Source organism: Lutra lutra, chromosome 17 (assembly GCF_902655055.1).
Source record: "Lutra lutra chromosome 17, mLutLut1.2, whole genome shotgun sequence".
Lineage (NCBI taxonomy): Eukaryota > Metazoa > Chordata > Mammalia > Carnivora > Mustelidae > Lutra > Lutra lutra.
The window spans coordinates 33,169,117-33,196,835 of NC_062294.1; the positions used below are offsets into that span (position 1 = coordinate 33,169,117).

Below are 27,719 nucleotides of genomic sequence, written 5' to 3' on the forward strand. Positions count from 1 at the left end.
CCTTTCTTTTTCTCTTTCTCTCTTTCTTTCTTTCTTTCTTTCTTAAAGATTTATTTATTTGAAAGAGAAAGAAGGCTGGCCAGTTGGGGGGGAGGGGCAGAAGAAGAAGTAGACTCCCCACTGAGCAGGGAGCTGGAGGTGGGGGATCTTGGGACTCTGTGACCATCACCCGAGGCGAAGGCAGATGCATAACCCAGGTGCCTCAAAAAGTATTTAGGATTTCTACAGATTTTGCCAATTGAATCTTAATGGTGCCATTAGTGCTGAACTGAAGGATTAAGGATGGGGTGCACGGTGAAAGTGTTGTAAAACTGGCTGAAGAGCACAGATTTATTGAAGCCCCTCACCGGGAAAATGGGTTCGTTGATCACTAGGAAGTCCAGGAAGGATTCTCCAGGTATGTATAGTCTTTTTTTTTTTTTTTAAAGATTTTATTTATTTATTTGACAGACAGAGATTACAAGTAGGCAGAGAGGCAGACAGATAGAGAGATAGGTGGAAGCAGGCTCCCTGCAGAGCAGAGAGCCCGATGTGGGGCCCGATCCCAGGACACTGGGACCATGACCTGAGCCGAAGGCAGAGGCTTTAACCCACTGAGCCACCCAGGTGCCCCTGTATAGTCTTTTTTAAACAGAATTTTAGCCACACAAGAAGTAGTGGCCCATTTACAGATGAAAGCCTTAGACCAGTGAGAAAACATACAAACCATGACTGAAACATATCCCATCCATGAGATGGGAGGAGCTGTATGAAACCGATTGGCCAGACCTCCAGTGGGCCATTGGCAGTTCACAGGGTCTGGGTGGAGACCGAGCACGGGTCCTTGGACTGGACTTTGGACAGGTGGTACACAAGAGGTAGGCACTTCGTAGCCTTATTAATATTCCTCCACCATTATTTGTTCAGGAATGCTATCACTTTGCTTTAAGGCACATACAGTAGTAAGTAGTGGGAATTTTAGAATTTCTGGAATGGCTGGAACAGTATTGGGTCCAAACCAGAGTTCTCTCTTTTTTATTGAACCAACATTTATTAGATTTCCAATATTGTTTTTCCTTTTCTTGGGCCAATTGTTTGGTGTCTTTGGTCAATTTTTTCAAATTGTCATTTGAGAGAACATCCCTCTGGACCGTGACAGAGGTTTGACTATTGGTTTCCTTGAGAGAGAATTTTGGCTGGAAATAATCTGTGAGGTGGTTTCCGCTGGCCTCCAGGCGGTTGTGTCTGGAATGCCAAGGACATTTAATAGCTGGAGCAGCTGGCAAAATTAGGGCATCAATCAATTTTGGGTATAGAAGCCATTTTAAATTTCATTCCCATTAGAGGTAAGGAAACCTCACTGTTTCCATGCCATTCCCACGTTATGAGCTACTTCAAAGGGATATCAGTTATCTGTATGAATGTCTGCGGTTTTACCTCTGTCTGAGGTACAAGCCTGAGTAAAGGTGTATCACAGCCCATTGGGTGAAGGAACCAGAGGCAAACACCCTGCCTCACTGAACCAAACAGTTGTAGTAGCATGCCCAGCACAATATTTAGCATTTTCATCCTTTTTTTTTTTAAAGATTTTATTTATTTATTTGAGAGTGAGACAGTGAGAGAGAGCATGAGTGAGAAGGTCAGAGGGAGAAGCAGACTCCCCAGGGAGCTGGGAGCCTGATGCGGGACTCGATTCCAGAACTCCGGGATCATGACCTGAGCTGAAGGCAGTCGTCCAACCAACTGAGCCACCCAGGCGTCCCGCATTTTCATCCTTTAAATAACATCCACCAGGGGGCGCTTGGCTGGCTCAGACAGTGGACTGTACGACTCTTGATCCCGGGGTTGTGAGTTCGAGCCCCATGTTTGTGTAGGGATTACTTAAAAAAAAAAAAAAAAAAAAATCAAAAAGGACCCATCAGTAAGCCATGAAAAATCTTCAGCTAGAGAAGTTTTCTATAAATAGTCACGGGGAGGCAAGATCAGTCAGCGTGAAGCAGTCATGAGGGGTCTCATCTGTGGAGGCAGGGTGGGGGGGTGTGGTGGGTAGAATCCGAGCAGGGTGGAGGTTATTGCTTCAAGAAGTTATAGGAGGGGTGCATGAGTGGTGCAGAAGGTTGAACATATGCTTTCCGCTCAGATCATGATCCTGGAGTCCTGGGATTGAGCCCTGAGTTGGGCTCCTTTGCTCAGCAGGGAGCCTACTTCTCCCTCTACCTCTGCTGCTGCCCCTGCTGTGCTCTCTTGCTCGCTCTGTCAAATAAATAAATAAAATCTTTAAAAAAAAGTTACAGGAGGAGCAGTTAGTGGAAGATGTCATAGGAGGTGAGGTGATTGGCAGCGAAGGGTTGAGTGATGGAATCAGGAGGGCTTTTGCTGCAGGAGGTCCTTGGCAGTTTCTTCAGTCGCCTTAACCAATAGGGCAGTGGCAGGAATGGCTCTAAGGCAAGGGGGATGTCCCCAAGCCCCAGGATCCACTTGTTTGCTATAATGCCCTATGGATTGATGATGGTCTCTCTGTTTTGGGGTGCGCACTCCAAGGGATGTCCTTCCCTCTCCCATACAAAAAGGAAATAAGAGCTGATAGGATGGCCAAGGGCAGGGGACTTTATTTTAGGCTTTTCTTTAAAGTCCCAAGAGCTATGTCATCCTGATCTTTCTAAATAATAGGGTCAGTTTTTTTTTTTTTTTTAAGATTTTATTTATTTATTTATTTGTCAGAAACAGAGAGAGAGAGAGAGAGCACAAGCAGGCAGAGGGGCAGGCAGAGGCAGAGCGAGAAGAAGCAGGCTCCCCGCTGAGCCAGGATCCTGATGTGGAGCTCGATCCCAGGACTCTGGGATCCTGACCTGAGTCAAAGGCACCGGCTTAACCAACTGAACCACCCAGGCGTGGGTGTTGGTTGTTTCTTAGTAAAGCGCATAGAAGTTGAGCCATAAGAAAAGTTCGGAATCCAGTTTTGACAGTAGCCAGCTAGTCCAAGAGAAGCTTGTAATTATTGCTTAGTTTTAGGTTTGAGGAAGTTCAGGATGCCATGAAATCTACCTGGTCCCAAATGTAACCGTTGTTCTGAGATCAGGTGCCCTAAGTATCAAACCTGAGCTTGAGCAGACTACAATTTTCTTTGAAGACTTCATGTGCTTTAAATTTAAAGTCCATTTATTTTTTTATATTTTAATTTTTAAAGAGTTATTTGTTTATTTTAGAGAGAGAACCAGAGAGACAGAGCATGAGCCAAGGGGAGGGGCAGAGGAACAGGGAGAAAAGCAGATTCCCCACTGAGCATGGAGCCCTATGCAGGGCTTCAATACCAGGCCCCTGGGATCATGACCTGAGCTGAAATCAAGAGTCAGACGCTTGACCAACTGAGCCACCCATGCGTCCTAAGGCCCAAAGTTTAACAAGTGGACTGTCTTCCTGTGAAGAGGTTTGAAAAGTGGAGAAGAGAAGCAGTCTATGCGTTGAACAAAGTAGAGGCTGCAGAAGGCTTTATATCCTGCAAATCAGCTTGTAAGATTTGTGGAAAGTAAGGGCTCTCTGAAGCCTTGAGCCATCACTGTGTAGGTATATTGCATTTCTTCCCAGGTGAAAGCAAAAAGAGGTTGACTGTACTTAACCAGAATACTAAAACATGTCCTGTGTCAGTCAATGACAGCAAAAAATTTGCTTTCAGTGGCAGTGGTTATCAATAGCAGATGGGGCTTAGGAACAATAAGGTGCCAAGGGATAACAGTGTTATTTATTCCTTGGAAGTCCTGGACAAAACTTCATCCTCAGTCATTGGGTTTTCTCATGGGTAAAGTTGGGGTATTAGAGGAATGAGTGCAGGGGATAATGAGGCCCTGAATCTTGTAATCCTCTATTATGGGCTTGATACTATGAAGGGCTTCTTTATTTATAGAATATTGACTAGTTCTGGGGAGGGGTTTTGAGTGATCTAGGGGAGATGCACTGTGGATTCTGCCAATATCAGTTGAAGATTTTGCTCCTAATGAGGTTGGTAGCTTATCCAGTAAGGATACACAATCAGTGTCCCCCACTCAAGTGTAGTGGTGTCAGAGATAGAGCAAATCAGAGTATCGATGCGTCCTTTAATTCACCCAGTTGGCTAGTTTGATTACTGCTGTCAGTTTCTGGAATTATTTAACCCCTTTTGGGAAAAAGAAATTCCAGCATGATACTTTTCTAAGAAATCTCTGTCCAGTAAAAATAGGGAGGAAGCGGGGGCGCCCGGGTGGCTCAGTGGGTTAAAGCCTCTGTCTTCAGCTCAGGTCATGATCTCAGGGTCCTGGGATCGAGCCCCACAAAGTGCTCTCCGCTTAGCAGGGAGCCTGCTTCCTCCTCTCTCCCTCTCTGCCTGCCTCTCTGCCTACTTGTGATCTCTGTCAAATAAATAAATAAATCTTTAGGGGCACCTGGGTGGCTCAGTGGGTTAAAACCTCTGCCTTCAGCTCCGGTCCTCAGGGTCCTGGGATCGAGCCCCGTGTCCGGGTCTCTGCTCAGCAGGGAGCCTACTTCCTCCTCTCTCCCTGCCTGCTTCTCTGCCTACTTGTGATCTCTGTCTGTCAAATTTAAAAAAAAAAAAAAAAAAAAAAAAAGGGACGCCTGGGTGGCTCAGTTGGTTGGACGACTGCCTTTGGCTCAGGTCATGATCCTGGAGTCCTGGGATCGAGTCCCGCATCGGGCTCCCGGCTCCACCGGGAGTCTGCTTCTCTCTGTGACCTTCTCCTCGCTCATGCTCTCTCTCACTGTCTCTCTCTCAAATAAATAAATAAAATCTTTAAAAAAAAAAAAAAGAGGGGCGCCTGGGTGGCTCAGTGGGTTAAGCCACTGCCTTCGGCTCGGGTCATGATCTCGGGTCCTGGGTTCGAGCCCCACATCGGGCTTTCTGCTCAGCAGGGAGCCTGCTTCCTCCTCTCTCTGCCTGCCTCTCTGCCTACTTGTGATTTCTCTCTGTCAAATAAATAAATAAAATCTTTAAAAAAAAAAAAAAAAAAAAGAGGGAGAAAGGAACTAAGGGCAAAAGAAAGGGTGGGTAAGTAAAGGGGCCTAAGCAAAACGGAATAGTTCAGAAATTGGAATCTGTTAAGGTTTGTTAGAGAACCACACTATTTGAACTATTTTAGTACTCTGAGCCAAGGCCTGCTTTATAGCAGTGGGATTAAGCGCTGACGGTGCAGCGCTGGTGTCAGTAAGGACACAGAGAGATTCATTCCTAATCTGGGGAGTGTTTTCTCCAGGCTGAATAGAAGGGAGGATTGGGAAGATCCTTGATAGTTTCTTGGAACGCCATCTTTGGGAATTAGGAAGCCATTGGAAAAGGCTGGCTGGTGGGCTGAAGGTGCCTTAAGTTGGTAACGATCTTTTTCCCAGTGTTCTGGCTCTTTGCAGTAACAGCAGAGACCATGAGGTTTTGGGTTTTGTTTAGGAGCCTCCATTTGTCAGGATTCAAAATTAAGAATTTTAGTGGCTGTCTTTTAGGTGACTCACCTAGCATGCAGGTGAGCTGGTTTGCCACATTAACTCAATGTGGAGCAGACACAGTTTCCCATTTAATCCTTGTCCTTTATTATTTTTTTAAAGTTTTTTTTTAAATTTACTTATTTTTAGGGGTGTCTGGGTGACTCAGTGGGTGAAGCCTCTGCCTTTGCCTAAGGTCATGGTCTCAGGGTCCTGGGATCGAGCCCCGCATTGGGCTCTCTGCTCAGCAGGGAGCCTGCTTTCCCCCCTCTCTCTGCCAGCTGCTCTGCCTACTTGTGATCTGTCTCTATGTCAAGTAAAAAAATAAAATCTTAAAACAATATATTTATTTGAGACAGAGAGCACAAGCAGGAGGAGGGAGAGGAAGAAGCAGAGTCCCCGTTGAGCAAGGAGCCTGATGTAGGGCTTGATCCCAGGACCCCGTTATCATGATCCAAGCCGAAGGCAGATGCTTAACCCACTGAGCCACCCAGGCCCCCCCATCCTTGTCCTTTAAAAGAGAAATTTCCTGGTTCAGGCCATTAACAAATACGGAGTTAAAGCCTACCCAACTGGATTCAACATCTGAAGGAAGCCCAGAATTTTTTTTGAAAACAATCTGTAGTATAAGAGTCATAAACAAGTTCCTCAAATCTTTGTGCGCAAGCCTGAATTTATTCCAGTTGACAGGCTGACTAGACGCTACCACAATTGCTCAGTGGAAGTTTTCTGCATGTGTTTTCAGCATTTACCAAAAGTTAGGGTTTTGTTTTTCTAAATCCTGTTCAGCATGCTCCCATGGACAGATGTCATCCAATGTTTGGCTTGGCTGTCACCAGCAAGCATGTGGGCTCAGTGATACAGATCTGAGAAACCAGGTGGGTCAGTTTGAATAACTATGTTAAATTCATCAGCAAACCTATGGAGGTCCTCAGTCACTTTAGGAAATTCTTTTTTCTGTGGCTCACAATCCGGCTTTTGTCCTGGGAATGTAAGAAATTTCATATTTATTTGATCCTCCAGAAACCTTTTTGTCTTTTTCTAATTGTTTGTCTCACTTAGCCTGGAAATTGTAATTTGCAGAGGGGCAACTTTATTTTTTATTTTTATTATTTATTTTGAAAAAAGATTTTATCTATTTGTCAGAGAGAAAGAGAGCACGCACACAGGGGAAGCGGCAGGCAGAGGGAGAAGCAGGCTCCCTGCTGAGCAAGGACTTGATCCCAGGTCACTGGTTCATGACCCCAGCAGAAGGCAGGCGCTCAAACGACTGAGCCACCCAGGCATCCCAGAGTGGCAATTTTAGATTCCTGATGATATTTGGAAGCTTCATAATACTTACCAAAATAGGCATCCATTTCAGCTTTGACAACTCTAAAGCCATGGTTGTGCAATTTGGTTTTGAGGAAAGTAAGTTTGGGGAGATTGAAAGTTGCCTATAATGGGCATCGGTGTTCGGAATTATTTCTGGTTACGTCAGTCCATTTAGTTAGAAAATAGTTTCTAGTTATTTATTTATTTTTGTAGTTTATTTTTTTTTTAAGATTTTATTTATTTGAGAGAGAGACAGAATGAGCAGTGGGAGAGAAAGAGGGAAGCAGACTCCCTTCTGAGCAGGAAGTCTTATGTAGGATTTGATCCTAGGACCCAGAGAGATCATGACCCGAGCTGAGGGCAAATGCTGAACCAACTGAGCCATCCAGGCCCCCCATATTTATTTATTTATTTAAAAAGTTGGTTTATTTTTAAGTAATTTCCACACCCCACTGTGGAACTCGAACTCAAAACCCTGAGATCAAGAGTCACACACTCTCCTGATTGACCCAACTAGGCTCACCAAGGGATCAGAGTTTTTATTTTCATTCATTCATTCATACATTCATTTATTTTTAAAGATTTTATTTGTTTATTAGAGACAGAGAGAGAGAGAGGTGGAGGGAGAAGCAGGCTCCCCACAGAGCAGGAACCCATGTGGTACTTCATCCCAGGACTCTAGGATCATGACCTGAGCTGAAGACAGACACTTAACAACCTGAGCCACCCAGGCACCCCAAAGTGTTTATTTTTATTTTTAGTCTTTTTAAATTTATTTTTTAAAAATTTATTTATTTATTTGACAGAGAGAGATGACAAGCAGGCAGAGAGGCAGGCAGAGAGAGGGGAGGAAGCAGGCTCCCTGCCAAGCAGAGAGCCCGATGTGGGGCTCGATCCCAGGTGGGATCATGACCTGAGCCAAAGGCAGAGGCCTAACCCACTGAGCCACCCAGGTGCCCTTTTAAATTCATTCTTTAAAAATTTTATTTATTTCAGGGGCGCCTGGGTGGCTCAGTGGGTTAAGCCGCTGCCTTTGGCTCAGGTCATGATCCCAGGTCCTGGGTTCGAGCCCCGCATCGGGCTTTCTGCTCAGCGGGGAGCCTGCTTCCTCCTCTCTCTCTGCCTGCCTCTCTGCCTACTTGTGATTTCTCTCTGTCAAATAAATAAATAAAATCTTAAAAAAATTTTTATTTATTTCAGAGAGAGAGAGTATGTGCATGTGAGCAGGTGGAGGAGGCAGAGGGAGAGGGAGACGCTGACTCCCTGCTAATCAGGGAGCCTGTCCTGGGGGCCTGATTCCAAGTGCCTGGGATCATGGTCTGAGTTGAAGGCAGATGCTTAACCGACTGAACCACCCTGGCACCCCAAGACCACAGTTTTTAAACATAAAACTGGCAGGAGTCCCAGAAATAGTGTGTGTGTGGGGGGGTGACTCCAAACATTTTGATGACTGGAATCCCATTTCTTAGAGGTTTTTTTTTTTCTTTTCTTTTTAGGATTTTATTTTTAAGTAATCTCTACACTCCATGTGGGGCTTGAACTCACAACCCTGAGATCAAGAGTTACATGCTCTACTGACTGAACCGGCCAGGCGCCCCTTAAGGGTTTTTCTCTAGAGCAAAAAGAAAAATTCCTAAACTGCTATTCTAATAGGAATGGCCCAGTTCCCAAAAGGAATTGGGCTAACAGCCAGCACAATCGTGATAGGAACAGTACAGTTCCAAAATGGAGTCAGACTAAAGGCCAAATGAGTAATCTCAGAAAGGAAAATCCTTCAGACAGATCCCAAATAAAGGCCAGGGAGCTTAAAATGCAGAGAGCAGTGTTAGAAATTCAGGAGAGACATATGTCACTTCAACTCTAGAGTCAGCAAGAAAGCAATGAGCTCAATGGGCCCTATGGATACCAGCTCCTGTTTGCTTACCAATCTTGGAGTTGTGTGTGTGTGTGTGTGTGTGTGCGCGCGCGTGGGCGCTCGCATCCTTGCTGGATCCCACTTATGACACCAAGTAATGTCCCTAAACATAAAACTTACTTTACCATCAAAAAATGGGTTTATTTGGGAATATCAGAAAATTGCAATTCTGGACAGATCCACTGCAGCAAAATCCATAGGCTAGTACAACAAAGAAAGAGAAATGTTATTTTATGGAGAAGAAGGAGGAATCTGGGAGAGGTTGTTTTGAACAAAAGTCCCCTGGAGAAAAGCAAGATTTCAGCGTGATGATGGTTCTCATTGGCTGAGTTGCTGGGGTAGTTGATTATAGAGGAGATGAAGTGAACATCTTTCCTTATTGGGGTCTGTAATGATCATTCTTTCTTGTGATTATTCTTCTGCTGGGTCTGTAATTGACCATTCTTCCTGTGTTTGACATCAAGTGGTATGGCATAAGACCTCCCCCTTCTGGCCTCCTGGCTTTATTTTAGTGAGATTTCCTTTTATTATTTTACACAACCCTGAAGGTGACCTAAAAGATCCAAATTGTATTGGAAGCCAGAGGGGTTTAGTAAAGCTGCAGATGTTTGAAAAGGTGTTCTAGAGACAGTTTCCTGTGAACATAGATTAGATTCTTACCCTGAGGGCGCCTGGGTGGCTCAGTCGGTTATGCCACTGCCTTCAGCTCAGGTCATGATCCCAGTGTCCTGGGATCTAGTCCTGGATTGGGCTCCTTTCTCGGCAGGGAGCCTGTTTCTCTCTGCCTCTGCCTGCCGCTCTGCCTGCTTGTGCTCTTGCGTGCTCTCTCTCTCTCTCTGACAGACAAAATCTTGGGGAAAAAAAAAAAGATTCTTACCCTGATACAAGAGCAAGAAAGGTGAATTTATTGAAGATATAAAGGAAAGACTTTTTTTTTAAAAGATTTTATTTATTTATTTGACAGACAGAGATCACAAGTTGGCAGAGAGGCAGGCAGAGATGAGGAGGAAGCAGGCTCCCTGGTGAGCAGAGAGCCCGGTGTGGAGCTTGATCCCAGGACCCCGAGATCATGACCCGAGCCGAAGGCAGAGGCTTAACCCACTGAGCCACCCAAGTGCCCCAAGGAAAGACTCTTTAACACTTTTTGGGTTTTATTGCCCTTTTAAATGTATTTTTTATTATAGTAAAATAAACAGAACAACATTTACTATTTTTTTTTAAAGATTTATTTATTATTTATTTATTTGACACAGACAGAGAGAGGGAACACAAGCAGGGGGAGTAGGAGAGGGAGAAGCAGGCTTCCTGCTGAGCAGGGAGCCTGATGTGGGGCTCCATTCCTGGACCCTGGACCTATGACCTGAGCCAAAGGCAGAGCTTTTTTTTTTTTAAGTGAGTTTTCTTTTCTTTTCTTTTCTTTTTTTTTTTTTTAAGATTATTTATTATTTATTTGACAGATCACAAGTAGGCAGAGAGGCAGGCAGAAAGAGAGGGGGAAGCAGGCTCCCTGCTGAGCAGAGAGCCCAATGCGGGACTCAATTTCAGAACCCTGAGTTCATGACCTGAGCAGAGGTCCAACCCACTGAGGCACCCAGGTGCCCCCAAAGGCAGAAGCTTAATGACTGACCCACCCAGGCCCCCCAACATTTACTATTTTGACTATTTTTTATTTTAATGCTTTTAAAAAGGTTTATTTATTTATTTATTTGAGAGAGAGAGTGGGGGAGTGAGCTTAAGTGGGGAAAGGAGCAGAGGGAGAGGGACAAGCAGACTCCACACTGAGCATGGAGCCTAAGGCAGCTCTCCATCCCAGGACCTGAGATCATGACCTGAGATCCTGACCTGAGCTGAAATCAGGTGTCAGACGCTCAAGTGATTGAGCGTGCCCCTTATTTTAACTATTTTTTTAAACTATTTTTAAAAATAGTTTTTAACTATTTTTTTAAAAAGATTTTATTTATTTAGAAAAATATTTCATTTATTTATTTGAAAGAGAGAGACATTGAGAGTACACGATCAGGGAGGAGGGGTAGAGGGAGAGGGAGAAACAGGCTCCCAGCTGAGCCAGGAGTCCAAGTCCAAGACCCTGAGATCAAGACCTGAGCTGAAGGTGGACGCTTAACCCACTGAGCTACTCACGTGCTCCAGAGATTCTATTTATTTACTTGAGAAAGGGAGAGACAGCATGAGGTGGGGGGTGGGTGGGGGGAGGTAGAGGGAGAAGCTGGCTCCCAGCTGAACAGGATACCCAACTTGGGGCTTGATCCCAGGATCTTTGGGATTATGACCCAAGTTGAAGGCAGACGCCCAACTGACTGAACCACCTAGGTGCTCCTATTTTAACTATTTTTAAATGTACAATTCTGGTGCATTAAGTGCATTCACATAGTTGTGTAATGATCACTACCACCAAGTCCGGAATACTTTCCATCTTGCAAAACTAAAACTGTACCCATTAAACACTCACCTTCCCTTCCCCCAGTTCCTGGTGACCACCATTCTGCTTTTTGTCTCCATGATTTTGACTTTAGTACCCCATGTCAGGAGAATCAAATAGTATTTTACTCTTCTGTGAATAGCTGATTTCACTTAACTTTTGGTCCTCAAGGTTCATCACGTCATGGATGTGTCAGAATGTGTCAGAATTTCCGTTCCTTTGAAGGCCGAATAATATTCCACTATATGTATCTATCACCTTTTGTTATCGATTCATTACCTTCTGACAATTGGGCTGCCATCTCAATATTCTCGGATTCCTCTAGAAGCAAGCAGCATGAGAAGAAGAACAGCTATTCCAAGATCATCAGACCAAGTAGATGAAATGAAGAATACTTTACAAATTCTGAATCAAACTCTCACCTTGTCTTTCTGGTTTTGCTCTTGAGATCTTCGTAGGCCAATTCTAGTCATGCTCCTCTGCATTCTCTGCCTATTTACTGTACCATAAAGATGGAAAGAATTGCTTTTATGTTAACCTTTTCTTTTTTAGTTTTATCATTTTTTTTTCTGGGTATGCTATTATAGCTGGTTACAAATGGCTTTCAGTATCTAATCTTTGGAAAAAAAGTGATCACTACGCATATTTCCAATTTTGCTTTGTATGCTGGTCGCTTTCCAATATTCCCCATTTCTCAGCCAAAACAGGTAAAACACCTTTTCAGAGACAAAAGCATAGGGGAATAGGACTTCCTTGAAAATCAGTACAGGGCGCCTGGGTGGCTCAGTGGGTTAAGCCTCTGCCTTCAGCTCAGGTTATGATCTCGGTCCTGGGATTGAGTTTCCCATCGGGCTTTCTGCTCAGTGGGGAGCCTGCTTCCTCCTCTCTCTCTGCCTGCCTCTCTGCCTACTTGTGATCTCTCTCTGTCAAATAAATAAAGAAAATCTTTAAAAGAAAAAAAAAAAGAAAATCGGTACAGTCATAGACCTAACAAACACCAGCCCTAATTCATGTTATGATATAGTTTGCAGAAAAGGAAAATGTATTTGGAAAGACTGGACCCAACTTTTGAGACCCAAGGTTGGCACTAGAAAGTGTTAAGAGTATTTATATTTAGGTTTCCTTGCCAGAAAGAAAGTTTATTTCATTTTAATTTATTTTATTTATTTATTTTTAAAGATTTTATTTATTTATTTGACAGAGAGAGATCACAAGTAGACAGAAAGGCAGGCAGAGAGAGAGAGAGAGAGGGAAGCAGGCTCCCTGCTGAGCAGAGAGCCCGATGCGGGGCTCGATCCCAGGACCCTGAGATCATGACCTGAGCCGAAGGCAGCGGCTTAACCCACTGAGCCACCCAGGCGCCCCAAGTTTATTTCACTTAAAAAAAAAATTTAAAAAGATTTTATTTATTTGAGAGAGAGAGAGAGAGAACGCGTAAGCAGTGGGAATGGCAGGCACTGGGAGAGGGAGAAGCAGGCTCCCCACTAAGCAGAGAGCCCAACACGAGGCTCAATCCCAGGGCCCTAGTACTGTGACCTTAGCTGAAGGCACATGCCCAACAGACTGAACCACTCAGGTGCCCCTCATTGAAAAAAATTTTTTTTTAAAGATTTTATTTATTTATTTGACAGAGAGATCACAAGTAGGCAGAGAGGCAGGCAGAGAGAGAGGGGGAAGCAGGCTCCCCCCTGAGCAGAGAGCCCGATGCGGGGCTCCATCCCAGGACCCTGAGATCATGACCTGAGCCGAAGGCAGAGGTTTAACCCACTGAGCCACCCAGGCCCTGGCCCCTCATTTTAAAATTAAAAAAAAAAAAAAAGATTTTATTTATTGGGGCACCTGGGTTGCTCAGTGGGTTAAGCCTCAACCTTTGGGTTGGGTCATGGTCTCAGGGTCCTGGGATCGAGCCCCCGCATTGGCCTCTCTGCTCAGCATGGAGCCTGCTTCCCTCTCTCTCTCTCTGCCTGCCTCTCTGCCTACTTGTGATCTCTCTCTCAACGAAATAAATAAAATCTTCAAAAAAAAGATTTTATTTATTTCGTTGAGAGAGAGAGAGAGCATGAGCAAAAGGAAGGGCAGAGGGAGAGGGAGAAGCAGACTTCTCGACTGAGCAGGGAGTTTGATGCAGGGCCCAGTCCCACAAACTTGGGATCATGACCTGATAGGAAGGCAGATCCGTCCAGGTGCCCCTAGAAGTAAAGTTTAATTTACAATGATCAGCCAATCCATGTGGCCTGCTTCTCCTATATCTCTAAGGGTATAGGAGAGTTCCCTAAGGAACTCCTTATTTTCCAAATAATCCAAATGTGGATGATTTTTTTAAAAAAGATTTTATTTTTAAAGTAATCTCTACACCCAGCATGGGGCTTGAATTCACAACCTCAAGATCAAGAGTCACATATGCTAACTACTGAGCCAGCCAGGTGCCCTCAAATGTGTGGCAGATTTAAGTTGGTCACATTCTTTGATACTCCTTGCATCAAGAGATGGGGGTCTCTTCCCCTTTCCTTGAGTCTGGATGCTCTTTGCTATTGCTTTGCCCTGTAGAATACAGCAAAAATGATGCTGTGCTCAGTAAGATAAGTCTGTAAATCAGTAAATAATTGTTTGGTTTAGGAATTTGTTTAAACCTATTTTTCTGGACAGTTTGCAGGATGGGCTCTCACACTGGGAATCCCATCGGGATTGCTCATCGAGGAGAACAGGTTGCCCGTCAAACAGTTTTACTTACTGAGACTTGCTTTAAGACCCTTGCCTTGATGTGTTCTCTAATCCTAAAATTTATGTCAAGACATTTGCCCAATCTCAGACAATCCTTGTTTTTTTTTTTTTTTTTTTTTTTTTAAGATTTCATTTATTTATTTGACAGACAGAGATCACAAGTAGGCAGAGCAGCAGGCAGAGAGAGAGAGGAGGAAACAGGGACTCGATCCCAGGACCCTGGGATCATGACCTGAGCCAAAGGCAGAGGCTTTAACCCACTGAGCCACCCAGGTGCCCCGATAAAAATAATTCAAACTTACAATTTATTTAGTACATAAATATCAAGGAAATTACATTTAACATTTCTTTCAAACTAGGAGAATGAGTAACCTGGGTGGCTCAATCAGTTATGTGTCTGCCTTCAGATCAGGTCATACTTCTGGGGTCTTGGGATCAAATTCCACATCTGACTCCCTGCTTGGCGGAGAGTCTGCTTCTCTCTCTCTCTCTGTCTGCCCCTCTTCCCTGCTTGTGCTTTCCCTCTCTCTCTCTCCCTCAAATAAATAAATAAAAATTTAAAAAAAAAAGAGGATATTTTTCATTAAAGCTATGTATCATCGGGTGCCTGGGTGGCCCAGTTGGTTGGGCGACCTATTCTTGGTCTCTGCTCAGGTCTTAATTTCAGAGTCGTGAGTTTGAGTCCCATCTTGGGCTCATCTTAAAAAAAAAAAAATCTTAAAAAAAAAAAAAAAAGGTGGGGGCATGTGGGTGGCTCAGTTGGTTAAGCATCTGCCTTTGACTTAGGTCATGAGCCAGAGTCCTAGGCTCCTTGCTCAGCGGGGAGCCAGCTTCTCCCTCTCCCGCTGAAAGCTGCTCCCTCTGCTTGTGGTCTCCCTCTCTTTTTGTCAAACAAATATATAAAATCTTTATTAAAGAGGAAGTTCCATAGCCGTTTAAATTCAATAATTGATAGCCAATAAGCTAAAGGAAATAAAATGTCCTTCTAAAATTCAATCTTTCTACCTGCTTTGCAATGTCTTTCCTGCCTATTAGGTCTTGTTTTGAAAGACCTGCTTGAACTACCCAAGCCCAGACCCCCAACCCTATAAATTTCCTTTCCTTGTCCCCCCTTTCTGAGATACTATTGAGACTGTCAATGTAGAATTCTCCATTACTGCAGGAAGTCTAACAAAGTTAGTTGTGCTTGGTCACAAGTTTTCTGGTTGTCTTTTGACGAGCTGCCCATCAAGTATTACTTTGTGAAACTTGAGTTTTAGTTTTATGGGTGTGTGTGTGTTTGTGTGTGTGTGTGTGTATACACTGGAAAGGGATGTAAAATGTGTTGCATCTGTGGGTGGGGATAACAAAGTTAGAAAGTCACTCATTTGTTGTCATCTTCTAGAATGTAAGCTGATGGGCACAGGATTTTTGTCTTCCCTGCATTCTCCCCAGTGAGCAATTTCTGGAGCACATTTAATTGTTTTGTTTGGTTGTTGTTGTTGTTTGTCTGTTTTGCACACACATAATTGTTAAATGTTGGAATGAGTGAAAGAACGACTGCGTGATTGAAAACATGAAAGGTAGGGGCACCTGGGTGGCTCAGTGGGTTAAAGCCTCTGCCTTTGGCTCAGGTCATGATCCCAGGTTCCTGGGATCAAGCCCCACATCGGGTTCTTTGCTCCATGGGGAGCCGCTTCCTCCTCTGTCTGCCTCTCTGCCTACTACTTGTGATATCTGTCTGTCAAATAAATAAATAAAATCTTAAAAAAAAACAAAAAAGAAAACATGAAAGGCAAAGGGAAGGTGAGGGGGGGAGGGAAGGGCAAGGAGGGATGTGCAAGGAAAGGGCAGAGGAAAAGGAACAAGAAAGACCAGTCAAGACAGTGTGTGGGCCTACACCTCCCAGCCTGCAGGGGCGCTGTGGGCTGCTCGCCCGTGAGGTGTGGGGGGCGGGGCCTGTTGGGGGGCGGGGCCGCAGGCGCGCAGGCGCGCAGGGAGAGGTGAGAGTGGAAAGGCTTGAGGAGGAAAGGCGCGGGACGCTGAGTGAGGGAACCCTGGAAGAACACCTTGGTCGGGCGGGGTAAGTATTCCACCAAGGGCAGAGGGGCCCCGGTCTTGCCTCCCTGCCGACCTTGTGCCCCTAATCACCTCCCGACTGGAGAGCCTGGGGAGGCGGAGGCGGGCCAGTGCCTCAGAACCTATGTTCTGGCTCCTTGGGGACCTCAGTTTCTCCAGTTGAGAAGTGGGCAGGTGGGCCTGGTGCATTAGCTGGGGATGAACCGGGAACCCCGGCACCCTCCCCTGCCTCCGTTACAGCCTGCCTGTGTATCCTCTTGCCTTCCTGCCTTGGCGTGTCCTCGTCGTCAGCAGCAGGTTGGTGCTGTCTGGATTAGCCCTGCCTCGGCCTCCCTTTACCTCCTTGGGAGTGGGGGGTGGGCTCTTGCTAATGTGCTGTGACTGTCTCCAGTTCATTCTTTCTGCCAGTATTTACCGAGGCAGCGGATTTGGTGATTGCCCCAGGCTTCTGCGGTCAGACGCGTGTGTGCATGTGGGTGGACCGCTGACGAGCTGTGTGTCCCTGGGCAAGTTATCTTACCTCTCTGTGTCCACTTTCTCATCCCCAAAATAGGGTAGTGATAGATCTTACTTTATAGGATCTTTTGATGGTTCGATGAGTTAATATGGATAAAAGTTTAGAACAGATACATTCTGTTGCACCATTTCCAAAGTGCCTGTGCTTCCCTGCCTATTACCATACAGTTCTAATTTTGCTTCAGTGATTATTTAGTAACCGTTCTGACTGCGTAATGCTTGATTAATAAATTATTCCCAGGAGAGCAAGACAGTGTTCTTACCTTCTTGCCCTGTATCCCCTGCACTAAGCTCCATGCCTGAGTGGGGGAATCTGAGGCCAAGGTTGGCTAGGCTGGAAGTATGGGAGTGATCAAGAGGGTTGTGCCCTGTCTGAAAGAGGCATTTGAGCAAGTATGGCATGTTGGGTCTTCTGTGGGAGTTTGGTGACCTGGAAAGAAATGAGTTAAGGTCAGTATTACTCTTGAAGGAAGGGTGCCTGGCTGGCTCAGTGGGAGAAGTGTGAGACTGTTCTTGGGGGTCCTGAGTTTGAGCCCCCTTTTGAGTGTAGAGATTCCTTAAATAAATAAAATAACGACTCTTGAAGGAATTGAATATTGAAAGCTCCAAACTGAGGTTTATGGTTTTGTTTTGCCTTTGGTCATCTTTGTAATTCAGCTTTATCCCAGTCCCATTGGCAGTGGGGGCCAAGAGGCCACCTATTTTGTTTTTGTTTTGTTGTTTTTTCTTTTTTTTGAGGCTACCTATTTTGCAAGGCAAATGCCTCCGGCCATGGCTCTGCCATAATGGGGGAGTGGGAGCAGACTATAGGCTACCTGCAATTCAGTGTTGGCTTTCTAATCCTGCCCTTAGCTAAGTGTTGAGAATGCTATTGTGTTTGGGTGGGTGACCACCCGTCTCTAGGGTGAGGTTTTATTTTGCTAGTTCCCATGACAGGCTGACCTGTGGGGTGACCCTCTTCCCAAGCTCATGGTGGAAAAATTTATCTCCTTCTTACACACTTGTAAATTGACAACTAACGTATGTTTTTATTACACTTCGAAGGACTTGCAAAGGGTATCATGACCATCCTATGCTGTGGTTTTCATATGTGTGTTTTAGTCCTATTTTGAGTAAAATCCAGGAGGTGTAGGTTGCACTCAATTTGGTTTATGGAAATTAAATGGCAAAGCACCGATCAGGCCAAATTGATCCTCAGTGTCTAACCGAGAAGTCTGAGTTCACTTTTTTAAACAGTATATTACTGAGATGTGTAATTTACATCCCACATAATTCAGTCATTTTAAATTTAATGATTTTTAGTAAATTTACACAATACCTTTACCACAGTCAATTTTGAAAATTTTTGTCCCCCCAGAAAGATGCCCCGTACCCCTTTTTAGTCATTTGGGCAACCAATAAGGTTTCTGTTTCTATGAATTCACATTTTCTGTATATTTCATATAAATGGAATCATAATTATATAATTGTTGGTTTGTAAGCTTCTTGGAAGCTTCTGGGTATAATCTGAAATGGGCGGAGGGCAGAGAGAGACCCAAGCAAGAGGCAGACCACTGCCGATTGGGAGGTGTGAGGTATAATAAGCAAAGGAGCTTAAATAGAAGATGTGTCTTGGGCAGCTACAAGGTAAGTAGATCTCTACACCCACCTGCCAAATCTTACCAGTTTCTATAGAGATCTTAACCTGCATTCAGTCATGTGCTGTCCATATGGTCTCAACATCACATCGCTCCCTGAAGGCTTTGTTCTAGGACAGCCTCTGGGAGTAGGAATGGCAACCTGGATGCATAGTCCAGGGACAGAGAAGGGGGCAAGGAGCCTCCTGTTGCTGAGATCCTGCTCACAGGTCATGTCCTCTCAGTGACCTCCTCCACCAATAACATGTAGCCTTTGGTGACTGGCTTCCACTGTGGTGGTGTGGGATTCATGCATGTTGTAGCATATCTCAATACTTAATTCCTTTTTATTGCTGAGTAGTATTTCATGGCACGGATATCCCACATTTTTTTTTTTTTTACCCGTTCACCAGTTGATGGACATTTGAATTGTTTTCGTTGTTTGGTTCTTGTGAGTAATGCTTCTGTGATCATTGGCCCACAAGTCTGAGTGTGGACGTGTGTTTCATTTCTCTTCGGTTAGGTGGGTTGAATGGCTATTCATGTTTAACTTTTTAAGAACCTACTAAACTGCTTTCCAGAGGGGCTGTACCATTTTACATTCCCAGCAGCAATAGATGAGGGTTCCAGTTTCTTTACCTCCTCACCAGCCCCTGTCCTTTTTGTAAGGTTTTACAGGCGAGATACACGACACCAGGTGAGATAGGCACAAGGCAAGGTTTATTAAAGGCGCCCTCGGGCGAGGTTCTGCGTGAAGTTGTGCGGTAAGGGGTTAAGTGAACTTTTACTAGGCCAGGGCAGGGTGGGGGCTCATAACCGTATTTGGTAAGGTTAGAGGTTGGGGTTGGAAAGTCCCAAAGTGGCTGGTTTCTGTTTCTGGTATAGGTTTTGGTTTACTCAGGGTGACTCAGATGTCCTTCTGGTGGGAAAGTCCTGAGTAGGGGAAGATGGCGGCCTGGAGGCCATTTTATTGTTCTCCTGCATTCCCAGGGCCGCTCACCCAACACTTTCGGTGATACCCATCCTAGTCAATGAAGTGCTGTCTCTTTGTGATTTAAACTAAAAAACAAAACAAAACCGAGACTAGAGCCAGTGGTACTGTAATAGCGCTGTGTGTGACACATGCTGGCGACACTGCGGTGAGTACAGTGCCATGTATAGACTTGTTGAGTCACTAGTCACTGGGTGGCACACTTGAAAGGAATGGGATGTGTGTCACTGGTACATGAATTTTAAAAAATTGTGGTAAGACACACATGACAAAATTGCTGTCGTAACCATTTTTTTAGAAAGACCTTCATTTATTTTTATTTTTTATTTATGCATTTATTGATTGTGACATTCATTTATTATTAATTAATTAATTTATTTAAAATATTTTATTTATTTATTTGACAGAGAGAGAGATCACGAGTAGGCAGAGGCAGGCAGAGAGAGAGGGGGAAGGAAGCAGGCTCGCCCCTGAGCAGACAGCCCGACATGAGGCTCCATCCCAGGACCCTGAGACCAGGACCCGACCCAAAGGCTGAGGCTTAACCCACTGAGCCACCCAGGCACCCCAACATTCATTTATTTTTAGAGATAGAGAAGGAGAGTGTATGCGTGGGGGGAGGGAGAGAGAATCTCAAGTAGACTGTCAGCTGAGTGTGGAGCCCCACGTGGGGCTCTGAACCAAAATCAAGAGTCAGATGCTCAGCTGACTGAGCCCCCCAGGTGCTTTCATCTTAAGTGCTTTTGTGTGTCCAGTTCAGTGGCAGAAAGTATGTTCACCTTATGTGCAACCAGTCTCTGGGACTTTTTGCAAAACTGAAACTTCTTGCACATTAAACAGCAACTCCCTATTCTCCCTCCTCCTAACCTCAGGCAACCTCCATTCTGCTTTCTGTTTCTATATATTTGACTCCTCTAGATAACCCCATATAAGTGGATTCATAAAATGTTTGCCTGTTGTAACTGGCTTATTCCATCCAGTATAATGTCTTCGAGACTCATACATGGTGTAGCGTGTGTCAGAATTTCGTTCCTTTTTAAGGGTGACTATTCCAGTCTATGTATATACCACATTTTGTTCATTCACTCTTCCACTGATGGACACTTGGATTGCTTGCATCTTTGGGCTGTTGTGTGTGAACTGTGCTGCCATGAATTTGGGTGTACAAACGTCTCCCAAGACCTTGCTTTCAGTTCTTTTGGGTATATACCCAGAAGTGGAATTACTGAATGATACGATAATTCTGTTTTTAATTGTTTGAGGAACTGCCATTCTGTTTCCTATAGTGGCTACACCATTTTACATGTCCGCCAACAGTGTGTAAGGGTTCCAATTCCTCCACACATCTACCAACATTTATTATTTTCTGTTTTTTGATAGTGGCCATCCTCATGGGTGTGATATCATTGTAGTTTTGATTTGTACTTTTCTTATGACTAATGATGTTGAGCACCTTTTCATGTATTTTGTGCCATGTGTACATATTCTTTGAAGAAATGTCTACTTAAATCCTTTGTCCATTTTAGGGGCACATGGGTAGCTCAGTCAGTTGAATGTCCAGCTCTTGGTTTTGGCTCAGGTCATGATCTCAGGGTCTTGGGATTGACCCCCTAGTTGACCTCCACGGTCAGTATGGACTCTGCTTGATTCTTTTCCTCTGCTCCTCACCCTTCTTGTGCTATTTCTCTAAAATCAATCAATCAATCAAATCAAATAAAAAAAATCATTTGCCTGTTTTACTTATTTAAAGATTTTATTTATTTATTTATTTATTTTTTTAAACATTTTATTCATTGATTTGACAGAGAGAGATCACAAATAGGCAGAGAGGCAGGCAGAGAGAGAGGAGGAAGCAGGCTCTCCACGGATCAGAGAGCCCGATGCGGGGCTCGATCCCAGGACCCTGGGATCATGACCTGAGCCGAAGGCAGAGGCTTTAACCCACTGAGCCACCCAGGCGCCCCTAAAGATTTTATTTATTTATGTATGTATTTGTCAGAGAGAGAGAGAGAGAGAGAGAGAGCGAGTGCCTGCGAGGTAGAGCGCACCAGCAGGCAGAGTGGCAGGCAGAGGCAGAGAGAGAAGCAGCCTCCCCACCAAGCAGGGAGCCCGATGCGGGACTTAATCCCCGCTGGGATCAGGACCTGAGCCAAAGACAGTGGCTCAACTGACTGAGTCACCCAGGCTTCCCCATTTGCTTGTTTTAAAATTGCGTTATTTGGGGCGCCTGGGTGGCTCAGTGGGTTAAGCCGCTGCCTTCGGCTCAGGTCATGATCTCGGAGTCCTAGGATCGAGTCCCGCATCGGGCTCTCTGCTCAGCAGGGAGCCTGCTTCCTCCTCTCTCTCTGCCTGCCTCTCTGCCGGCTTGTGATCTCTCTGTCAAATAAATAAATAAAATCTTTAAAAAAAAATAAAATAAAATTGCGTTATTTTTCTTTTTATTATTGAATTGTAAGAGTTCCTTATATGTCCTGAATACAAGGTCAATACAAGATTTACAAGTATTTTTTTTTAAAGATTTCCTCTTTGTATTATCTTTCTTCCTTTTTTTATTTTTTAAGATTTTATGTATTTGGGAGCACCTGGGTGGCTCAGAGGGTTAAGCCTCTGCCTTCGGCTCAGGTCATGATCTCAGGGTCCTGGGATTGAGCCCCACATCAGGCTCTCTGCTCAGTGGGGATTCTGCTTTCCCCTCTCTCTCTGCTGCCTTCTCTGCCTACTTGTGATCTCTATCTCTGTGTCAATAAATACATAGAATCCTAAAAAAAAAAAAAAAAAAAAAAAGATTTTATGTATTTATTTGAGAGAGAGAGCCAGAGAACACAAGTGGGATGAAGAGCACTGGGAGCCTGATGTGGGAGTCAGTCCCAGAACCCTGGGATGAAGACCTGGGCCAAAGGCAGACACTTAACTGACAGAGCCACCCAGGTGTCCCTAAAGTATGCAATTCTTAGAAGAAAACACGGGAGTAAATATTTACAACCTTGGGTTAGAGAAAGATTTTTGATTATGGCACCAAAAGCACAAGCATTAAAAAACTGACAGGCTGGGGGGTGCCTGGGTGGCTCAGTTGGTTAAGCATCTGACTCTCAATTTCAGCTCAGTCTTAATTTCAGGATCATGAGATCAAGCCCCACAACAGGCTCTGTGCTGAGCATGGAGCCTGCTTAAGATTCTCTCTCTCCCTTGACCTCTGCCCCTCCCCTCCATCGTATGCTGTAAAAAAAAAAAAAGTAAAAATCTTGACAAGTTGGGGGCGCCTGGATGGCTCAGGCGATAAGCATCTGCCTTCGGCTCAGGCCATGATCTCAGGGTCTGGGATCAAGCCCCACATCTGGCTCTCTGCTCAGTGGAGAGTCTGCTTCCCCCTCCCCCTCTGCCCTCCTCTCTGCCTAATTGTGATCTCTCTCTGTCAAATAAGTAAAATCTTTAAGAAAAAAATTGACAAGTTGATTTTTATCAAATCTTTAAAATTTTGTGCTTTAAAAGACACCATTAAAAAAATATTTGTAGGGGCACCTGGGTGGCTCAGTAGGTTAAGCATCTGCTTTCAGCTCAGGTCATGATTCTGGAGTCCCCAGATGAAGCCCCACATCGGGTTCCCTGCTCAGCAGGGAACCTGCTTTTCCTTCTGCTTCCCACTCCCCCGGCTTGTGCACTCTCTCGCTCTCTCTGACAAATAAATAAATATAATATTTTAAAAAGTTAAGAATTGTATACTTTTGACTCTTTTATTTAGGTCTGTGATCAGTTTTTAGTTGATTATTGGTTATGGTGTAATCAAACATGTCCATCTTTATGTTGAACATTCCAGTCTTCTAGGATGGACAGTGCTAGAACCATGCTGGGAATTGGATGAAATAAGACTCTCGTTTCCTTCAGTATGTCTTGTTGAAATTATTTGCATTGCTCTACCTTCTCCACTTACTTTAATCTCATTCTGAAGTTTTTATACTGGGGTAATCCACTGGATCAAGTGAGATTCTGGGTGGTGGGCAGTTGGTCTGTCTTGTGTGTGGTGGGATAGTGTGATTGAGCGAGAGGAGAGGAGAAGGAGGTTACAGGCCTTTCCTCAGTCTGTTAGATCAAGTCCGTGTGAGAAAGAGTACTTGTGGAAGCTGGGGGCCTGCAGTTGTGTTGAGAGTAGCCGTCATGCTGATGCTTATGATCCGCACAGAATGTCTTCCTGTTTAAGGTTGATGTCAGGTGTTGGCAAGGTTGGGGAGAAATTGAAACTCTCATGTATGGTATTACTGATGTAAATGTAAAATAAAATAGTACAGCATATGTGGCAAACAGTCTGGCTGTTCCTCAAAAAGTTAAACATAATTACCCTATCACCCAGCAGTTCCACTCCTAAGTGCGTACCCAAGAGATTGAATATGTGTTCACACAAAAATCTGTTACACAAATGTTCATAGCAGCATTGTTCATAATAACCCAAAAATGAAAGCAACCCGAAGGACCCTCCACTGGTGAATGGAAGAACAAGCGGTATATCCATAAGGTGGAATAGTATTTAGCCATAAAAGGAACAAATACTGATGCATCCTACGACAACCCAAAGCATGCTATATGAAAGAAGCCAGACATAAAAGAGGACATTCCATTTATATCACAGTCTGAAATAACATAATTCCAAAAAGACTGGAAGTTCATGATTGGTTACCAGAGGCTGGGAGGAGGAGAGTGTAGAGAGTGACTGCTGCTGGAATTTTTTTTGGTGGAGGGAGAATGATGAGAATGTTTTGGAATTTCAGAAGTGGTGATGGTTGCACAACTTTGTGAATGTACTAAAAAACACCATAAAAATTTAACTTTAAAAGGGTGAATTTTATGGTGTGTGAATTATATCATTTAAAATAATGGAGGGGTACCTCGGTGGCACAGTCATTTGAGCAGCTGACTCTTAATCTCATGTGCCATGGAGCCCCACATCAGGCTTCAGGCTTGAGGTGAAGTCGGCTTGGGAATGTCTCTGTGCCCCTCCCCCTCACCCCGCTTGTGTGCGCCTGCGCGCATGTCTGCGTGCGCGTGCACACATGTGCTCTCCCTCAAATAAATCTTTATTTTTATTATTTTTTTTTAAGATTTTACTTATTTATTTGACAGAGAGAAATCACAAGCTGAGCAGAAAGCCCGATTCGGGGCTCGAACCCAGGACCTGGGATCATGACCTGAGCCGAAGGCAGTGGCTTAACCCACTGAGCCACCCAGGCGCCCTCAAATAAATCTTTAAAAAAATAATAGAAAAATTCCTTATTTTGGTGCTTCTTTTTCTCCTTATTTTATTTTATTTATTTTTAAAGATTTTATTTATTTATTTGACAGATAGAGATCACAAGTAGACAGAGAGGCAGACAGAGAGAGAGGAGGAAGCAAGCTTCCTGCCGAGTAGAGAGCCCGATGTGGGGCTCAATCCCAGGACCCCGGGATCATGACCTGAGCCGAAGGCAGAGGCTTTAACCCACTGAGCCACCCAGGCGCCCTTTTTCTCCTTATTTTAATGGTTTATTTGTTCTCCCTTTTAGTCATAGACATCTCAGCATCTTTTCAGTGTAGGTAATGCACAAATCAGTTCATTAAGGAAAAGAAAACTATCCTTTCTGGCTCCAAATCTGGACAGTGTGTTTTGTGGTCGTTTGCCTTTGCCATGTCTCCTTGTCAAGCATCACTGGTTCTATAGGAAGACAGGACACCATAGTGGAACTGAAATCAGTGAGATCAAGTTTGTTTCATTTGTTTCACCTTGCCACTGTGTATTTTAAATCATACTTATCTCTTTTCCTTTCCTCCAATCTGTGAGCATTTTTGCCAGTGCCTCTTGTAACTTCCCTAGATGTTGTGTTGACTTCGACTTTTTCTTTAGCTGAGAAATAGAGTTGGGAGGGTATTTTAGGGTTGTGATTAGCTGGTCTTCATGATTGTGTTTGCTTGAAGAGTTGTTATGGGTGGAGGTTGGAAGCAAGCACTGCTGCTTGTGAATGTTTCACATTGCTATTGATTGTAAAATGGTTTTCTAATTTAATCCTAAAAAAAAAACCCTCAATTTATTTTCCTAGGACTTAAGATGTCTTCATCTGCCAGGCTTCGCAGAAGACAATATGGAAGCTCTTCGGTAGCTAAAAGGTAAAGTGAAATATTTTTTAAATATGTGTATTGGTTTTTACGTGTTCCCAGGGTAAAATAGCAAAATTAGATGAAGATGTCAAGATTTAATTTTAGAGGCGCCAGGGTGGCTCATTGGGTTAAAGCCTCTGCCTTCAGCTCAGGTCATGATCTCAGGGTCCTAGGATCAAATCCCACATTGGGTTCTCTGCTTGGCAGGGATCCTTTTCCCCCACCCCCCGCCTGCCTCTCTACTTATTTGTGATCTCTCTCTATGTCAAATAAATAAAATAAATACAATCTTTAAAAAAAATTTAGTTTTAGCAGTTGTTGCTGATTTTACTTTTAGTTTATATAACTTACAAAATGACATTTTTTTCAGTCTTCTAAGAGCAAAAGTAACACTTTCTTTAAACTTTTTATTTTGGAATATAGATGCTTAAGAAGTATAGTAAATACTTGTTTTTAATTTTTCAAAGAACACTGAAATGTATAACATTCATTTAAGTTTTGGTAAGGTAACATTTGGTAAGGTAACATTCGTTACCTTACAAAAAAGTACAAATCTTCTATAAGCCCACTCTTGAGCATTTGGCACTGTTAACAGATTGGTACGTGCGCTTCATGCTTTTTGTTATGTTGCTAGAGAAACTTGCAAACCAACTTCTCTCTCTTTTTTTTTATAATAAGATTTTTATTTATTTATTTCACAGACACACACACACACACACACGGAGTGAGATGGAACACAGGCAGGAGGTGTTGGAGAGGGAGAAACAGACTTCCCGCTGAGCAGGGAGCCCAGTGCGGGGCTCGATCCCAGGACCCTAAGATCTTAACCTGAGCCGAAGGCAGAGGCTTTAACCCACTGAGCCACCCAGGCGCCCTAACTTCTTAATTGTATACTCAGCATTTTACCTCTTCAGTCACCAAAACAGTTACTGTTAGATGTTTTTATTTTTTTCCCCCTGAACTGTTGTTTTTAGTTTTTATCTTTTATTTATTTATTTATTTATTTATTTATTTATTTATTTATTTATTTATTTGACATACAGAGATCACAACTAGGCAGAGAGGCAGGCAGAGAGAGAGGGGGGTGGGAAGCAGGCTCCCCGCGGAGCAGAAAGCCCAATGCGGGGCTCGATCCCAGGACCCTGAGATCATGACCTGAGCCGAAGGCAGAGGCTTTAACCCACTAAGCCACCCAGGCGCCCCTGAACTGTTGTTTTTAGACAAGTTTTTACTTACCGACTTTGCAGCCCTTACTCAGAGCCTTGTTACTCCCAGAAAGATGGGGTTAGGCCCCCAGGACTCCACTGTGGCTTGCTTCTCAAGCTTAGGGATGCCTAATAATCAGTTGAAGAGCCCGATAAAATGCAGATTCCCAAGCCGCATCCCTGCTGGTTTTTGAAGTCTTGGGCCAAGGGAGATGCACATTTAACTATGCAGCTTGTATGTCTCCTGCTTTGGGTTTTAGAACCAGCAAATTGCTGGTACCAATTATCTGAGAAACTTTGCAGCCTGAGAAGAATAGCTCCACCCAGTACTCATGGCTGGTTGTGTTTTTTGGAGTCTGGGTGCTGTAGATGAAGCCAGTGTGGGTGCCCCTGTAGGTCTGGGTACACACACCAGTCTCTTAAGCTGGTCCCCATGACAGCCCTAGTGTCCAGCTTGCCGCCTGCCTGATACAGAGCAGGGACTGCTGGGATAGCTGCTCACTGGTGTTGACTGAATGAGCGAACGTGTATTTGCTTCCCACTGCCATAGTACATATGAAGTGGTGCATAAGCAGCAGTCATAGCCTATAGCCTTACACCAAAGGACAGTAGGGAAAAAATGTAGAAAGCAGACAGAAACATTAAAAGTCATAGACATTTGGGGCGCCTGGGTGGCTCAGTAGGTTGGGCCTCTGCCTTTCAGCTCAGGTCGTGATCTCGGAGTCCTGGGAACGAGCCCTGCATCGGGCTCTCTGCTCAGAATGGAGCCTTCTTCCCCCTCTCTCTCTGCCGGCTTCTCTGCCTACTTGTGATCTCTCTATCTCCATGTCAAATAAATAAATAAATAAATAAATAAATAAAATCTTAAAAAAAAAAGTTCTAGATGTTTTGGACCATGTGTGGCTTTCCATTTCTGCCATGTCAGATTAGCATACATTTAGCAGTTTAAAAGAACGCATTCGTTGCCTTACAGCTCTGTAGGTCAGAAGCGGAACCTGGGTCTCTCCAGCCTAAAATTCAAGGTGTCAGCAGGCTATGTTCCTCTCTGGAGAGGTTGTAAGAGACCGCACACATCCTTGCTTGTTCAGAGTGTTGGTAGAATTTAGTTCCTCGCAGTTGTAGGACTGAGGTCTCCATCTCCTTGCTGGCTGTCAGGTGAGGGCCATTCGCAGCTTCCAGAGGCCACTGGCATTCCTGGCTTGAGACCCCTTCCTCTGTCTTCAGAGCCAGTCCCTGTCACGCTTCAGATCTCTCCTCCAACTCTTCTCTCTTAATTGCAGACCAGAAAGGTTCTCTGCTTTAAAGGACTCTAGTGATTATATTGGACTCATTCGGATATTCGGTGTGGTACCCCCAGCTCGAAGTCTGCGTCCTTAATCATGTCTCT

General features: G+C 44.2%; 1 protein-coding gene across 4 annotated transcripts in view; it reads left to right on the plus strand.

The window, feature by feature from the left end:
- LOC125090007 (nuclear receptor coactivator 5-like) overlaps positions 1 to 27,719 on the plus strand; it is a 75,696-nt gene that overhangs the window by 13,263 nt on the left and 34,714 nt on the right. For 2 of the 4 annotated variants that reach the window (XM_047712552.1, XM_047712554.1), the window contains exons 1-2: positions 15,793 to 15,888; positions 25,070 to 25,136. In XM_047712552.1, the coding sequence (XP_047568508.1) occupies positions 25,078 to 25,136 (59 nt within the window). In that variant the 5' untranslated portion in view covers positions 15,793 to 15,888; positions 25,070 to 25,077. Of the gene's footprint in view, positions 1 to 15,792; positions 15,889 to 25,069; positions 25,137 to 27,719 lie in introns of those variants that run through there. The other 2 variants (XM_047712553.1, XM_047712551.1) reach the window with 1 other exon arrangement.